Raw genomic sequence first — 16,952 nt, 5'->3', positions numbered from 1 at the left:
CACAGCTATTTATTTATCTAATTTTGGGTTTTACTGAACAACGTAGGCTATTGCCTCACAAGCATCTCTTCTATGAGCCACCCTTTCTTTCCCAAGACCAGTGCACAAATGACTTAGTCAGCTTATCACTGTAAGATGCCATGGACTTACTTTCTGTCCTGTTTATTTCTATATAACATTGAGATAACATTCCTCATTTCTTCCAACATGCCTTTTCCTGATCACCCTGTTAGTTTTTTCTCTGACCACACAACTGAGAGGCTGATAGCAAATCTACAAAAGAAGGAAAAAAGTGTTGGAGTCAGTCTTTTACCATCTCTGCGATATCCAGAGCCAGCTGGACAAAATTCCAAACCACAGCAACATATGTATGAACTGAATTTAATTAATTGAAATTCCTCTGACTGAAACTCACATTGAACCGCTGGGAAGGATTTCAGCAAAAACATACACGCTGTAGTCTTCATCTCATTCGATTTATTTAACAGCAGAAACATCTTATTATGACCTACCTAGAAATCAAAGAGAACTCATAAAATTATTTGAAATTATAACAAACTTAGAAGCAATTCTAGCAGAGTTGTAACAAAAGTATATAATTTAAAACAAAGTGCAGTCCTTTCACCCAAGATTGTTTACATAGCCTAAGTAAAAGGTAAGCAACTTACTACTGAGCTTCTAAATGTCTAATTGAATAACCAAGCTGTCAAAGCTTGTAACCATTACCATTTCCAAATCTCTAGCCGTATTTGCCCCAAATGTTCTTTCAATTGCAAGTCCTCTGGGCTCACTAACTCCAAATTCCCCCTTTGTACACTCCCAGCATCTGTTCTAGCAGTGGCTGAAATGTGAAGGATGTGCCAGGAAGACCTTACACACCTCCAGAGAAATGCCCTTGTGCTGTCTGGGATTGTTACCCTATTATGGGGTCTCAGTGGTTAAAGACAACAAATTAGATGGGAATATGCATTGCTAGCTCCAAACCACCACTACTACAAGGGTTATGCTTCAGTCCCTACAAACATCAGTCCCAAAGTAGCTTTTTCAATTCTAAAGCAATGTTACTATTAGCTAAAAATGTCCTCCTGCATGACTAGCAGGCCGTGTTAAAAGTAATGCAGCTGTACTGCAGCTCTATCTCCCTGTAGCTCCAAAAGCTTATGTTAAATCAGATTTCCATGGGTCAGAGAGAAAGCATCACACTATAGTTTTTTAATTCATCCTTTAATTCTCCCAGTAAGTGTGAATCAGCACTGATCTACAGATCGGTACTTCCCAGCTTCCACAATTACAGAGAATTGCTGGATGAATTTCAGATGCTGTTGTTGTCTTTCCAGTAACTCAAATTTTTGCAGGCAGAAGAGCTATGCTTCTCTCTAATTCAGTGAGATCCATCCCAGAGTCCATATCCATGAACTGCACAACAGTATCCCAACATCTCTAACTTCCCAGGCATTTTTCTCACTGAAACTAGTCCAAATACATTTTTTCTTTTATTTTGGGTTTCCCCAGGGTAAGAATCATGCAGGTGCAACCAGAGCAAGTTAATGTAAACCCTCTGCCCTGAGAAGTCCCTAGCATTGTGCAGCAACTCTGTTGAAGCAGCTGGGGAGTGGTGAACTGTGCTATAACTAAGGGGCTGAGCAAATCGTAGTGTTTTCCAATGGTTTTGCCTGCTTCTCTGAGCACTATTTTGATGACCTGATCCATTTGCTTTGCAGGGAATATGTTTTTTTTTTCTTTGCTGTACTCCAAACATGGACTTAGCCCCTGATGCTCCCAGCTGTGATGTCTGGACAGGCAGGCAGTCTACTGCCCTTGGCTTCCACAAGGGAAACCAAGAGCAGTGACCTAAGGAGACCTAAGGAGAAAGAGGTGTGTGAGGACCAACCTGGATAGAAAGGGAGGAGAGGGAAGGAGGGATAAACAGAAGCAAAGAGGCCCAGTCCATCCTGGGTAGGGGGAATAATCAGGGAGAAGAACCAGGGGATGAGGGAGTGAGCAGGAGGAAGAGCAAGCCATGTATCACTTACGAGAGGAGAGAATAGAAAGGGGTCCTTTCCTTCTCTTCTCACACATTATGGGGTGGAAATGAGGGTTCAGAGGACACAGGCTGGAACAGACAATTTCTCAATGTCTCACAGATATCCAGGACTGGGGCTACCCATGGGAGGGTCTTCAGGACAATATCCACAAGAAATAATTAGTATTTTTGTGTTTAGTTCACACCCCCATAGCCCCATCCAGAGGCTATCAGCAGAGGCATGGCTTTTCCCTTCAGTGGGTGGGCTATCTGGCAGCCTCAGGGTTTCTTTGCAATACACAGTGCTACGAGAATGCTCCTCACCATTTCTGCTCTCAGGCTAAAGGAGAACACTTGAAAAGGCCGAACTCCACAGAATAGGACATGCAATAAGTAACATCTTTTTGTGACTTGTGAACCAGTGATGAGAGTTCTTATGGCATATAGTTCACTCCAGACTGGTGGATTCTTCTCCACGCCAACAGATTTTTGCATCTTTTTGTTAGGAAAATGCTTGGAGATGCATCTCTGCCTCCTGGAGGGCCTGCATCTCTCCTCTGACTACAGAAGAAACCTAAACTTTTAGATGGGTGAAGAGAGAGCAGAGGAGCCCCCTCTTTGGTCTTCCACTGTGGATATGTCAGTACTGCAAGGAAAAATTCTGGAATGCTAAAACCAGTAAAATACCAGGAAAGCCCACAAGAAGCAAGAGTAAGAGAGCAGTGGACAACAACATAAAGGAAGGTTAATAGAGCTGGGCTGAGAGGCTGAGAGATAAAGCTGGCATAGCTGCTAGGAGAAGAAACCACAGTGTCCTCTGCCAAGTGAACAAAAGCCAGCATGGAAATTTCAAAACAGGAAATGGGCCCAACAGATGCAGTAAGAGAGAAAATGCTGTCATGCAAGGCAGAAGAGCAAAACATGAGGGCAGCTCACTGTGCAGGTCATCTTGAGAAGATCTGGTCACACCCCATGCTTCAATATTTGAAGAAAACACGCACAAGACAGGCATGATGCTAACGCTGGCTTGTCTGATGCGTTAAATATTTAATACAACACTCAGTGCACAGCCTCATGGAAAGGGAAAATAGCAATTTCATCCACTCCCATCCTCACCCCATGCACTCCTCAGAACCAAATACATGTAGTCCAGGACCTGGCCAGGGTCACTGGGTGACATGTGGGATGAGGAGCACTGGCTGTTGAGACCTCACTACATCTCTTGGGTTTGTCTTCGCTAGTGGTAACAAATTCGGTTTTGGACTGATGGTTTTTGCCCTATTTTGAGTCACCAAAAGGAACTGGGGAGATCCTTTTGCCTCTCAGTCTTGCTTGCTTCTCTAAATATTAAGCCAGGTTGCAGCCTATCACCTGTGTTTCCTCATTTTGGGTATCTTTGTGGATACAGTCTCTCCCTCTTTGGATATTAAGACTAGCACATCACCAGACCCATATCCAGGAATAGCTGCTTTAATGGAGTTCCCAATCCACGGCACTGTGACTCCAATTTCTGCTGTGTTTCCCCCCAGCACCCACCCATTTCCCTCTCCAGCTGATATGAGGGGCTGACTTCCTGGTAAGTCACATTAAAAAAAACATAACTGGGTTCTTGCAATAAGCAATAAGCCTCTTAAGACAAATAGTACTCGGTAAGAAAAGTAACAGGTACCATCAAGGAAACAGGAAAAGATTTTGTCTTTAAGCGCTGTTCTTATTGTTAGCCAGAGAATCCGGGCAGGGATGTTAAGGAAATATGTCTGAGGAGCAAAAACAGTATGTGGCAGCCATCCTGGGATGGATGAACACTACGCCAGACCTGCAGAGCTAGCTGGTTGTGAAGCTTGGGTTGAGGTGTTTTGGACTTCGGTAGTCACCCTCACCTGACCCTGTCATCTAGATGTTTGTTATAGTCCCCAGAGAAAAACAAGCACTGCTAAGCCATGGTCCTTCTCTGCTTAGAGCAGATATGTGCAAGAGGAGGCAGGAGGGATGCAGGTCAGTGTAATGGCACTGGTGTAATGGCATTTGAGATGCTGGCAATGAACTTCCTTACCCCTGTTTGTCCTTCCAGAAGGGCATGAGGTCCTAGCAGGTCCTGTGTTAGGGCTGCCAGTACTCTGTGAATGTCTCAGACACCCTCAGGTATCGCACACAGTGTGAGATGATTACTCACAGAGAACTAAATGGAGTCCTGAAAGTGGGTATTTCTCTCTTGTGGTTGCAGAGGGAGCTCAGCTTAAAGTGTTTGCACTGTTGGTATCCAAGCATAGGAGAGGCACATCCCACTGCTGACTGTGAAAGTTGTACATTCATAAAGTTCATTTGCAGGGAGGTAGGATGATGCTGTTCCAGTAAAAGGCTGAAGACCTTCCTGTATAAAAGGCTGAAGACCTTCCTGTATATCTGAGAGAAGACCCAGGTTGTTTAAGATCTATTTTCTTAAGATAAAAATACTCATCTGGAGGAAAAGTCTACACATCAGCTGCAAAATCCTACCAATCAGTGTTAATGAGACATCGCTGGCCCTGCAAGCACAGTTGTCTACACTTTTACAAGAGAAGAGCTCTGCTGATATCAGAGTGATAAGGAGGATCCTGAATAGTAGAGAAGATGCCAAGAGCAATCCCACCCTCTGCATCATCAGGAAATCCATGACTTATTCCAACCCGGTCTTCCAAAGCTGCAGGAAGAATAGGAGCTCTATTTGGGGGTGAAGGGGGGGGAGGTTGTTACCTGAGTGTGGGGCTATGTTCCTCTTACCTTTTCTCCTCCCTTGAGTTTTTACTAGTAATACTTGGCAGTTTTCACACATGACACAGCCTTGATTGAAAATAAATGGCACAGATCTTTTTGCATTTATACAGGAAGAAAAAATCAAAAACCACTAAGCCAGGAGATAAGGGAAATGTTCCCTGGAGCTCAGAGGATGTAACACTGTCAGTTAAGAATTGGCTTGAATTACATAAAACAAGGAGACTACCTATTTTGTACAAAGGGTTCTTCCTTGAGTTATAAGAGCACATTAAGTACAGTTACAGGTTATGATATTCACATTTAATTTTGCTGTTTTTATCAAGATCACAAAAGAGATGTTACAGTGCATTCCCTTTTGCACTACACTGTCTTCATGTCAAGAACTTTATGAGAAGGAGAACTTCCCTTTCCAAATGTGAACATGAGGACTGAACATACGCCACAAACCTCATCTTTCTACTGGAGCTACCCCATCTCCTGACAAATCACCACTTCCACCACCTGCAAGGAAGCTACAAATAGTTGGGCTGGTAGTGCTGTTTCTTGTGGAATGAGTACAAGATGAAAAATGTTTCTTCTTTTACCTAAAACAAAAGAAAAACAAGCATCCCCTCCCCTTCCAGAAAAAAACAAGAAAGAGGGAGCAGAGAATGGCTGACAATGAAGTGGAGAAGCACTGTCTTTGGAAGGACATCTCTGTGATGGAGGAGCCAAAAAGAAAAGGTCTCTGACTGGAGCTTTGAGGGTGCAGGATGATGAGCAACTCAGACTCATTAGGATCAGCTCTCTCGCAGCCTTCATGGATTATTCAGGTACCAAAGTCAAGAAGAGACTTAAGGAAGGATGTGAAGATAAAGCGTGAAAACGATATCTAAGTGTCCTGGCAGTATTTCTTGAAAGGAGAGAGAGCATGGGAGCATTTGCTTTATGCACTGATGTAGCAGGCAATGGAGGCTGGTATTCAGGCTCACCCGTGAGTCAATACAAGAAGGATGGTGGGCAGGCAGGGGCATGCTCTGAAACCCTTCAAAAATAAATTACTTGATGTGGATGAGATAGACCAGGCAGAGGAGCCAAGGGGTCATCTGTGGGGTGACGCACAGCAGCTCTGCTGTTCAAGGGCTTCTCCAAGCAGAAGAAGAGCTGCTTCAGTTGCTAGTGTAAGAATACTTACCTGAGTGAAGACAACAGGGCAAGGTTGCATGACTGAAGACAGATACAAAGCTTCAGCAGGAAAACGGATGTGATGACAGAGTCCATCCCACCCAATGCAAGGATGAGGTTATTCTCATTTTATTGTACATTTTTACATTTGAGCTGCTCTCTGTAGCCTTTCTTACAGACATCAGAGAAAAACAGGTGCTGTTCAGCTGAGATTCACCTATCCTAAGACAGAGACCTATCATAGGACAGAGAAGACTCAAACCATGTAATTTTGTATGTCTAATAGCTGGTTATCCTAGTCTAAGCTCCTCACTTTATGTTCCCTCTCAAATACTGAAGAAAAAATAGGCACTTCTATAGGTTCCTGTCTGTGTTAGAATTCCCCACAGAATAAACCACCTTCTATGAATCCTCTGTCCCTGGTAAACTTAAAGAGCAGTTAAGGTTTTTTAAGTTAAGCTAGAGAAATTCCATCCTTTATTGTAAAATTACTCTATGGAGAATCCCAAAACACCAAAGATTCAAATTAACTAGGTTTCCACTTCATGTGCATTTTATCAAATAAACTAAGAAAATTAACAAAAACAGAAAGGCAGAGAACAAGTTCATACCACACCCCCAACTAACCTCTAGTAAGGTTTATTAAATCTTACTAGGAAAAAAAAATGACCATTTCTTTATGAACTCAGTGTACTAATTTTAAAAGACAGTGATGTTTTCAGCTGTCCTTCTCATATGCAGCAGGGAATTCCCAGTCTCTCTGCTAGCTGATAAATATTTATCTATATAACCCAGCTGAGTGGCTGAAGGGAGATGGATGCAATCATTTCTCAGTTGAAACTGGGGTTGAGGCTACAGGTCACATCCATTTCAGCCAGCCTCCCAAGGTAATTGGTGGCTAGAGAACAGCCTGCCTCCTTCCCACTCCAGCAGATCATTATTGTGAAACATTCCCGTACAAGTCAAGATGATTCAGAATGCTATATTTAGCCTTCAAATAATAAAAAAACCCTTGAAGTCAGCACACAGTAGTCTCTCAGGAACAAACACGTAACTTCTAAGAAATCAGATGTATATGCATGTAACAATTTTGTAAGACAGCCGGAGTATTTCATTTCTAGATGGTTATCTGAAGAATGACTGGAAGGCTTCGTTCACAAGCTCTCTTGGCTTTGCTGATACACAGTATTACAGACACACATACACATATGCCTGCTCCCAGACTGTCCCTGGTCCATCCACACCTTAAGTTCAACACCAAGGAATGATGCACTGAAGATGTTTTTTCACTACTGGCTCTGCAAACTGGAAGCCAGCCCCCCCGCCAAAGGCTAATTAGGGTGGTTGTGGTGGCCATTGTGGTTTTGGTGGTCTTCAGGAAGCGAGGATGTGGCTGACAAATTAGCTTAGAAGAACAGAGGCTACCAAATGTAGAGAATGGACCATATGACCAGATTTACAAGGAGGCCACTAGGGTAATCAAGGGTAAGATATGGAGATTTTCATGTGGAGCTGAACAGGAGCTATGGAGAAGGAGAAAGTCTGGGAACAGGAAGGAGCATAATAACTGTGCATGAACTGAGACATGTGAGGAACCACAGAGCCCAGCATGCCTCAGTAAGTCCAGGATGAAATGTCAGCAAGGCTACAGGCCAATGAAGGAAAGGGACGAGGGTCTGAAGTCCCACAATCTACCCTTGCAGTATCCATGGAGAGCGGGGAACCGGAGTACCATCTTGCATTTACTTCATGCCATAGTTCTTCCTGAATTACCTCATGTGGTGGCTATAAGGTCCATGGGGTACAGGGACAGGGCAGGTGGCTTTCTACTATCCTCTGACCCATGGTGCCTTCATGCAGAAATAACACTAAGACACCTGTAGTGCTAGGCCACAAATAAATACACAGAGGCAGTTCCTCAACCACCTGATGTCACCACTTCAGAGATGCTTAGGAGGGTGACCAGACATGTCGATGAAGAGCCATTCCTTGTACCTTCTGACTAAAATGTAAATAAAGGTGTTGATGTTGCTTTTGATAGAGCTGGCAGGACAAATACATCAGTGGGTTAAACCAAAGTAGGTCACAGGCTGGAGAAAGTTCTGAGCGGGGACTGAAACAGTGAAGAAGAGGGAAAAGTACTTACATGGACAGCTTCCCAGCCAACAGCACTCAGAACAATGTCAGACCTCAGAGAACAAGATCATGAGGAAAAAAAATGAGGAAACTGAGAACATACATGGGGATTAGAACCAGTCGTCAGCTTTTCGGCATGTCAGAAGCATATGGGAAGTGCACTAGTCCTATGAAAGAGCAGGAGGAGAGCCTGGAGCAAGGCATGGACAGTGGCACCAGCTCCAAGGACAGGAGACAGGCAAGCACCTCTCATTGCCAAGAGAGCTACAGACCCATGCTGTATGACCACAAAGAGCAGCTCAAATGGCCTCTCGATGCCAGAAGTGTTGCTGTCTTAAGAACACACAAAGAATTGCACACCAGAAAAATGATGAGGAAGTCAGCTTTGAAGGGGAGGAAGCCAGAGCTGACAACAGCCACATTCAGGGTCCTAATGGTGAAGGAATTCCTTCTAACATGGCATCTGTGAAACCACACAGTGATCCCATTTTCCACCAGTCCACATTGGCACATCAGCCATCTCCAATAGAGCATGCATGAGAAATATCTGAACGATATAGGCAAAGAGCAGGCAAAAAGAAGGGGAAGGGCAGACTGGGATGTAACAACAGTTTGGACTGTGGAAGGCAGAAGTAAAAACCATAAGAATATATGGTAACAGCCTGGGGAGGGGACTCTAAAAGGGCTCTTGTCCTTCCTTCCATCCTCCCCTGCCTGACTTGGCCTTTCAGTTTGTTATGCAAGATCAGAATCACAGCAAGAGCTGATTTATAGGCCATGTGTCTAAGCAGGTAGGATCAGCTGGCAAAACTGAGCCTTGGGCTAGCGTGGCACTGCAGACCTAGCCCTGTCTGTCTTGTCGACTTGTTATTAAGGAATGTTATATTGCTGCTGTGAATTGAGCTGAAGCAAGAAATATTCTGGAACTGAGACTTTCCTGGTAGTGTGGAGCAATGATCAAAGGATCCTGGGAAGACCAACCACAGCTATATGTCCCCAGCTTTTCATTTAATGTGTTCAAATTTCATGAACGTGGAATATCTAAAACCACAGCTGATGAGATAGGCCTGTCATTCCCACCAACATTTCTATGATTCAATTGATCTATGGCTTGTAGGCCTAATGGCAACAACTCATCCCACCTAAATTGAAGCTCAAGTTGTAAGGGAATACAAATTCAGAGTGCAGATCCCCTCCACATTCAATGCAAAGAGAGTAATTCCTTCTCAAGGAAGGAGGGTGTCCTGCTGCTCAGAGGAGCTGTCAGTCAGTGCTTCATTTCGTGCCTTGACTGCAGAAGGAAGCAAAGGTCTGAATTTAATCTGAATCCATAAATGGACATTTCATTTCAGTACTCAAAGGGTGGTGAGAAAAGTTTTAGCCTGCTAAGTCATGAGGAGCTTTTCTCCATGGTCTCCCAGCTTCATTTCTAGAAGATGTGGAGCCCTCAATGAATGGCCTCAGGACTCCGCTTTTCCTGTCCTTCCCTCTCCTGCTCACCATCCCTCACTCCCTGCCCATCCTTTCTCACAGTAAGTCACAAAGATGACACGCTAGTGCCATTTTGGATCCCCCGACCCCTCCCAGAGCCTCTGCCTCTGGCCTGTCACATCCCCAAGTAGACCATCCCACCCCCAGCATGTGACAAGAGGCTCCATCTGCACACAGCCAGGGCTAGGGTAGCTCTTACAGATCCTGTTGTGGCCAACCAGCCGGGGGGATGGGAAGTTCCCCCTGTGAGGATAAGGATGGATGTACCCAGCTTGGGAGCAAGTGCCAGACAGGGAAGGGAAAGCAAACCATCACTCCAACTGGCCATGTGCCCACGCATCCTTTTGCCTCTGTGTCCTCAGCCCTCACTGCTTCCCCCATCACCCAGGACCTCTGTCCTCTGGACATGTCTTGGATGCCTGCCGGGGGTCCTGCTTCTCCAGCGTGGGGAGCAGGCAAGCAGCTGCACAGCTCAGCCTCCAGCATCTTAGAGTCACTAACTCAATTTTCTCTGATCACAGCTGAGAGCCCAGATCACGCCACCCAGCCCAGCCTTCCTGGGGATGGAGCTGAACCACACGTACCTGCTGCCTGCACAGCCCACGCTAGCGGACGATGGAGATTACAAATGTGTGATAGATGTCTCTGATGTGGCCCTGGATGGTGCCACGCTGCTCATCTGTCTGTGCGGGCCCCACAAGGAGATGGTCTGGTAACTGGGACAGAAGTAGGGAAAACAGAGTGTATCTTTCTTTTTGATCGTAATCAAGGAATGTTTGACCTTTTCAGTATTTATCAGCCCAGCAACTAAGTCAATTTAAAGATGTTTCCATCTCCGAGAAAAGTTTTAAGAAGAAAACTTGCTCCTCTCAGTGAGGATGAGTGTACCTCCTATAATTAATAGTCATCATGTTTAATAGATTACTAACATGTGAATTCAGTATCTGAATATGTAACACTATATATATATGTGTGTGTGTGTATATATATGTATATACACATATATGCATGGAAATTTGTATATTTATAAAATGTGATATTTGGAGTGCAACAAGAAGATAAGGTATAGAAATGCTTACCATAGTAAATGGAATGTTAAACGATATCTTGCCTTTAAGTGCAGGTTTACAACACTACAATTAGAAAGACTGTGCTATTTGAAAGGTGTGCTATAAGGAATATTTTTAAAGGACTGTGTATAAATTGATAGGTAGGAAATAGCACATGGTCAAAACCAGAGGTTCTTGAATTGTGAAGATATGCTGATAATCAAAATATTCCATATGTGTATAAGATGTAAAAGTTCCTTTGTTATATAGGAGCTGTCCAGACAATTTTAGAAATGTACAACATTATAAGAAAAAAAGGTATTGCAAACATCAGGGCCATACATGCTCAAGTCCACACACTCCCTCAGGGTACATAACCTCCATATTTCCTGTAGTAACCTCAGTCCCTCTGAGGTTTGCACCAAGCACCAAGATTTCTGTGTTATCAAGCTAGATGGAACTTTCTGAATAGTTTGCTCAAAGGATGTCACCAAAGCACAAATCAGCCTGCAAGATACCTCTCCAGAGACCTTCACCTGCAGCCACCAAGTGATTCTAACTTAACAAATTGGACTTAAACGTCATTCTTCCTCTTTCTAATCAACCTATAACTGTGTATGTGGGATCCAACTGTTTGTGCACACACTGTGGTTAATCTTCATTTTAATACATAAAGTGGTTCATGATTTGTGATTTTGTAATATAACCTACATTGAAGAAAGTGATTTTAATGATACAAAATCCTTAGAAGTTACTCTGATGTTACAGAAATCACTGAAATTGGAAGTATTTGATGAGATAAATCTGGTGCCTTTAAGGGTAAACTTTATGCATTTACAAGATGTTTTAGAACACCCTAAGGCTCCTGCAGCAATTAAACAGGTAGTCTGGCTACCAGGACAGAAATTAACAGTACATCACAGTAACAAACATATCACAAGCTGCTAAGGTAATAGAAGAGGCAAGGCATTACCCATGATTGGGAGTCCTTCCTAGGAAGGTCCTTCTACAGCTACAGGCACTTTGAACCTGGATTTACATCCCACAGTTGTCATTTTCATCCTCAAAACAATGATGTTAATGGGGCGAATCATATTGGCTACAAAATTAAGCCCTTGACAAACACAGTAGTGGCTATACAGTGAAGTGAAAAGCTGCAGGCCACCCACAGACCTGTCCAGGTAATCGTGAGGCAAGGCTAGGAAGGGGAGGGTGAATGCCTCCAAGAAGATCCATTGCTCAGTCCTCATCCATAGGAGGATTTGCAACATCTTTGCTGAACTCAGTACCAACTGCCCATGGTATGTGGACTACCAGAAGGGTGGGACTGAGCAAAAATAAATGTTAGCATACCCAGGAATGAGGAGGAGGAAACTCCCACCGACAACATCATACTCCTGGTGAAGAACGGGGAATGCTTACAGTTCATCCTAACAGCATGTTGGAAGGGTGAACGTAAAACCAGAGAAAGGGGTAAATGCTAGAAAGCTGGTGTGTAATAATTGTATTTATATTATTAAGGGGAATTGTCAATAATTAATCCAGAATATAAGTGTTAGTATAATTGTAACCTGAGACTGAAAATAATTGTTTGTTGTACTTTGATTATACTGTTAAAATATCAATTAGACTAACAACAAAAGCTAATTCGTGGCTTTGCTTTGAAAGTGTGTTCCCTTGTACCCATAGATTTTAATGATAACCCCCCTACTCTTCCCAGAAGGGGAATTGCTTCTGAGAAGCACACAACCACTCCTCTGATAGCTTGTTCCGGAAGTTTTTGCATTGGAGGGTTCCTCAAGGAGGGTGTAATATTCGCTCTGAGATATCAGATGCTGTGGGGCTGGGAAGTCCTGCAAAGGACAGAAGGAGGAATGAAGAATCACAGAAACCATGTCAATAGGGGAGGAAAGGGAAGATGATGCAAGTGAACAATTAGCAAGACAATCATTGCAGCTAGTAGAAGAGTGTTTTTAATCAGAAGTGCACTAGGAGCCATTCACAAAATCCTGCTTGCAGAATTTCTGGCAGCAGCCACTTCCTTTGTGGCAAAAAGATCAAGCTAAATAAAAACAAGGAAGCAGAGCTCTGACGTAGCCCATCGTTATGAAACTATTCTCTGCTCCCTTACCACTCACACTGTGATTCCGGAAAGCTGGTGTGCACATTGCGGAGAGGACTTACCGGGGACAAGATAAGGAGAAGATCAAGAATAATAGTATTGGGGATCTCCTGGCACCCCGGGGAGCACATTCTTCCTCACACATCTTTCCTAGAAGATTGGAATCAGGACATGGATTTGAAGGGCGCGTGAGATGCGGACACTAACGCTGATCTGCTCAAGCCCAGCTAGTAAGAAAGCCCTTCTCTGCTGTTTCACCAAAGCTAACAGTTAAGTGCCATGCTTTTCTTCATCCCTATCTCACTTTTCTTTCCTCAAGCTTCCACTGCCAATAATTAAATCCTTCCCATGCTCTCCTGGCAACTTGCAGTGCTCTTTCCTTATGTTCTTTCACCCTGCCCTGCTCTTCTTCACCCTGCTCTGAGACTCGGTCCATCCCATCACATATGTCTCTCCCATCCCCACAGTACCTATAGCTTCTGTCCTCTGGACATGTCTTGGATGCCTGCCAGGGGTCCTGCTTCTCCAGCGTGGGGAGCAGGCAAGCAGCTGCACAGCTCAGCCCCCAGCATCTTAGAGTCACTAACTCGATTTTCTCTGATCACAGCTGAGAGCCCAGATCACGCCACCCAGCCCAGCCTTCCTGGGGATGGAGCTGAACCACACGTACCTGCTGCCTGCACAGCCCACACTAGCGGACGATGGAGATTACAAATGTGTGATAGATGTCTCTGATGTGGCCCTGGATGGTGTCACGCTGCTCATCTGCCTGTGCGGTCTGGTGGGGAATGGGGCCGTCCTCTGGCTCCTCAGCTTCTGCATCCGCAGAAATTCCTTCACCATCTACATCCTCAACCTAGCCTTTGCAGACTTCATCTTCCTCCTCTTCATGCTCATCTCAGCCCTGTTATACATCGTGGATAACATCTCCTGCTCCACTTCAGAGTTTCTGAACTACCTGCGGTCACTTTTGCTGCTGTCTCTCTTTGCCTACAACATGGGCTTGTATCTCCTGACAGCCATCAGCATAGAGAGGTGTGTGTCCGTCCTATGTACTAACAGCCATCACTGCCACCGCCCCAAGCACTTGTCAGCCATTGTGTGTGCCCTGCTCTGGGCTCTCTCCATCTCTGTAATTGCTGCAGTGACTTTTCTCTGCATGTCTCGCCAACATGAGCATTGCCAGCTGGCTCTCACCTCCATGTATGTCCTCAATTTCCTCATCTTTGCTCCACCCATGGTCCTCTTCAGCACAATCCTGTTCATTAAGGTCCGATGCAACTCCCAGCACCATCACTCTGGGAAGCTCTACATCGTTATCTTCCTCACAGTCCTCTTCTTTCTCCTTTTTGCTCTTCCCCTCAGCATCTGGAACTTCCTACAGCAGTTCAACTACATTGTTGGCCAGTCCCAGATTGTTTTCTTGCTCGTCTGTATCAACAGCAGCATCAACCCGTTTATCTACTTCCTGGTGGGGAGCTACAAGAGGCACTTCTCCATGGTCTCTTTGAAGGTTTCCTTCCAGAGGGTCTTTGAGGAGCTGGGAGATAACACAGCATGCAGTGAAGATACTACAATGGACACACTAGCCCCAGTCTGTTAAAGTCTGTTCTGCTTCATGTCTCTGGACAAAGGATGAGGGTTTTCTTAGGTAACTGAATAAAATAAATTTGTCCATATTAATTTTCCTAAAATCACCCACCAGCAGTGTAATTCTGTTCCCTAGAGGAAACCAGGGCTGAGCTGTGTAGAAGGTCGATATGGGGAAAGAAGCTTTGTGGGGAGCACAGCTTCTCTGCATCCCCATCAGCCCACACTGGTTACAAAAGTACTATTCCCCCCAACAGAAACATGCCACAGACGACCATCTTCCCATCTCACACACTGTCAAATAGTGCAGCTTCTGCTGACTGGGATGGACATTGCATTTGGGAAACCCTGACCCATATTCAGACTCAAGGATAAAACATAGTCAATGTCCTAAGCTCTTCTCCCCTGTCTCACCTCCAACCCCACACAGGTTGTCCCAAATTCTGCTCCCCTTCTATTTCTAGAAATGCTGACTGGGGAGGTTGGAGCGGTCATCGCCCCCTCACAACACTCTGCCCTCCCCTCACATAGATACTTCTCTCCTGTATCTCGCTGCCGCTTGATATCAATAAACAGCATTGCACACCCCTGAGCTGCCTTTGATTCCTGTCCAAGCACTTGCTGGATATCTGGAGCTTGTTATGGGTTATGCTTTGAGGTTCAGGGTCCTGGTGGAAGGAAGGAGAAATATATACATTGCTTTCATTCTCCGTAGCAAAAATATTACTAACTCCCCTTAGATGTGACTGCCCTGCTTCACACTAAATTGGGGGAGGCAGGATAGGGGTTAAGGAGTCAGATAGTGCCTCCAGACTGTTTTACTAGATTCGCAGGAAATATCTCCCCTAATTTTTCTCTTTTCTTAATTTTGCTACGCAAGTCCAAGGGTAATGGCTCTTCTTCAGAAATTCTCCCTTGATCTTGGTAGGCTGGAGTATTTCTTTTTCTTCTCTAACTGGGAGGAGGGGAGTGGCAAGTGGAAGAGAGCCAAAAGTCTGCTAGCTATCCTTTCAAAACAAGGAGTACTCTGGTTTCCCTTGATCCTGCCTGTAAAATCAACTATGAAAATTACTGCATTTCCTGAGGGAGCCACGGTACATGACATAAAGTTATGAGTCCTTACAAGCTCTGTATAATGTGTCAGGCCCCTTTCAGTCTTCCCTGAGGAAGAAGTGCTCTTCTCAAGAGCAGAGCAGCTTTCCTGGCCAGGTCTTTGCAGCAGCAGAGGAAGGATGAGTCCATCTGTGGTCATGGGCCTGGCTAGGACCCTCTAGGAACATGATGCAATGTTTTATTGTCACTACAGCCTCTATCTGATATGACTCATGCCCCTAGGTCATTGTCAACCTCTAAGCTGGTAGAAAAGCCTCCTGTTGTAGGGAGACCCATAGATGCCCAGGGTTAACTCACCAAGGAGAGTTTTCTAAAATGATGTGGGAGCACTCTGAGAGTGGCCATTCTGCCAGACACGTAAGTCATTTAAGAGTATAAAGTCAAGTAAGGACCTCAGAAATGAACTGGCAACATTTTAGAGGAGAAAGCTATAAAGCAAACGTCACACTCCCTGCAGACACCTCAGGTGGGGCTGCAGGGAGACTCCTTTTGCAATGTCAGCTCCATGGCCCACCTGTCTCTGCTGGGAGGGGTTGTCTACACCTCTGCCTTGGAAAACTGAACTGGGGCCCCATGTGGCCCCTAAAATGCAGAGGAGCTGCTTGGAAGTGTCAGTAGAGAGTGGACATCCTCTTTCATACTGCAGCCTGACGGGGGAGGACATTGAGACAGGAAAAACAGAGCATCTCCCATGCTCTGAGTGGGTGCTCTGCAGCCAAAAGGGACTTCTGTCAAATGGAGGAAGATCCTGTGGCATTGCTCACCAACTGGACACTTCATGCCACTTGAGTGCAGGCCAGCACAGTAGCAATTTCAGCACCCTTTCCAGGGTAGCTGATAGAAACTGAGCTCCTCCAGGAGATTCCGGTCTCTGCTGGGATCCCGAGGAGCCATGGATCCAATCTCACTTTGGTGCCTCTGCAAAGGTTGCAGCAAAGTTGGGTGGGCTGAGTTGGGGCCCCCAGGGTAGGCACAGAGCTGCTCTCAACCCTGCCCAGGACAGCTGGCATGATGAGCAGACAGCACGGGTGTCATTCGGGGGCTTCTGGAGCTGGGCAAGGGGGTGGAAAGATATTGTCCACAGCTGGGCAGAGGTGTGTCAGATGGCCTCCGGACCAAGTGCTGTCATGCCATGACTTGGTTTCCCCCACTGCCATTTAGGGGGCAGAGGGGAGGGACATTGCCTTTCCTCAATCTGTCATGCAGACACTCCAGAGCTGCACTGCTTACCCTCCTCACTTCCGGGCCCTCCATCATATTCAGGGCTGGCAACTCATCAAGTCCCGCTAAGTGCCAACCCCACCACATCCTGCATCTCTGCCACCCTCCTTGAAAGCCCCACCACATCTTACCCCATCCACTCGCCATGACACCCCTCCTTGTCCTGCACCCCACACCACCACCCTCCTTGAGAGCCCCACCACATCCTGCACCCCACTGCCACCATCCTCCATGAGAGCCCTTGAGGTTCTGATGCCATCCTGCTGCCTCCTCACCCCAAGGTGTTGAA

The 16,952-nt window shown here is 45.4% G+C and overlaps 1 protein-coding gene across 3 annotated transcripts; it reads left to right on the top strand.

The window, feature by feature from the left end:
- The first annotated feature begins 12,470 nt into the window (after positions 1-12,470).
- LOC112988633 (mas-related G-protein coupled receptor member H-like) lies at positions 12,471-14,912 on the top strand. 3 transcript variants are annotated; one of them, XM_064513429.1, is made up of 3 exons: positions 12,474-12,969; positions 13,347-13,774; positions 14,105-14,912. In XM_064513429.1, exons 2-3 carry the CDS (start codon positions 13,389-13,391, stop codon positions 14,340-14,342), a joined length of 624 nt encoding a protein of 207 aa, XP_064369499.1. In that variant the 5' UTR covers positions 12,474-12,969; positions 13,347-13,388; the 3' UTR covers positions 14,343-14,912. The 3 variants fall into 3 exon arrangements, with proteins under 3 accessions (XP_064369498.1, XP_025965041.1, XP_064369499.1); XM_064513428.1 differs by having other exon boundaries at positions 12,471-13,008; positions 13,347-14,912; XM_026109256.2 differs by having other exon boundaries at positions 12,472-12,969; positions 13,347-14,912.
- Positions 14,913-16,952: the final 2,040 nt, after the last annotated feature.

Source organism: Dromaius novaehollandiae, chromosome 5 (genome assembly GCF_036370855.1).
Source record: "Dromaius novaehollandiae isolate bDroNov1 chromosome 5, bDroNov1.hap1, whole genome shotgun sequence".
Classification (NCBI taxonomy): Eukaryota; Metazoa; Chordata; class Aves; order Casuariiformes; family Dromaiidae; genus Dromaius; species Dromaius novaehollandiae.
The sequence above is the reverse complement of the archived record's forward strand: the minus strand, read 5'-3'. Positions and strand labels throughout refer to the sequence as shown.

Coding starts and splice junctions, on each gene's coding strand:
- LOC112988633 (XM_064513428.1), top strand. CDS start 13,389: ATGGAGCTGAACCACACGTACCTGCTGCCTGCACAGCCCACACTAGCG.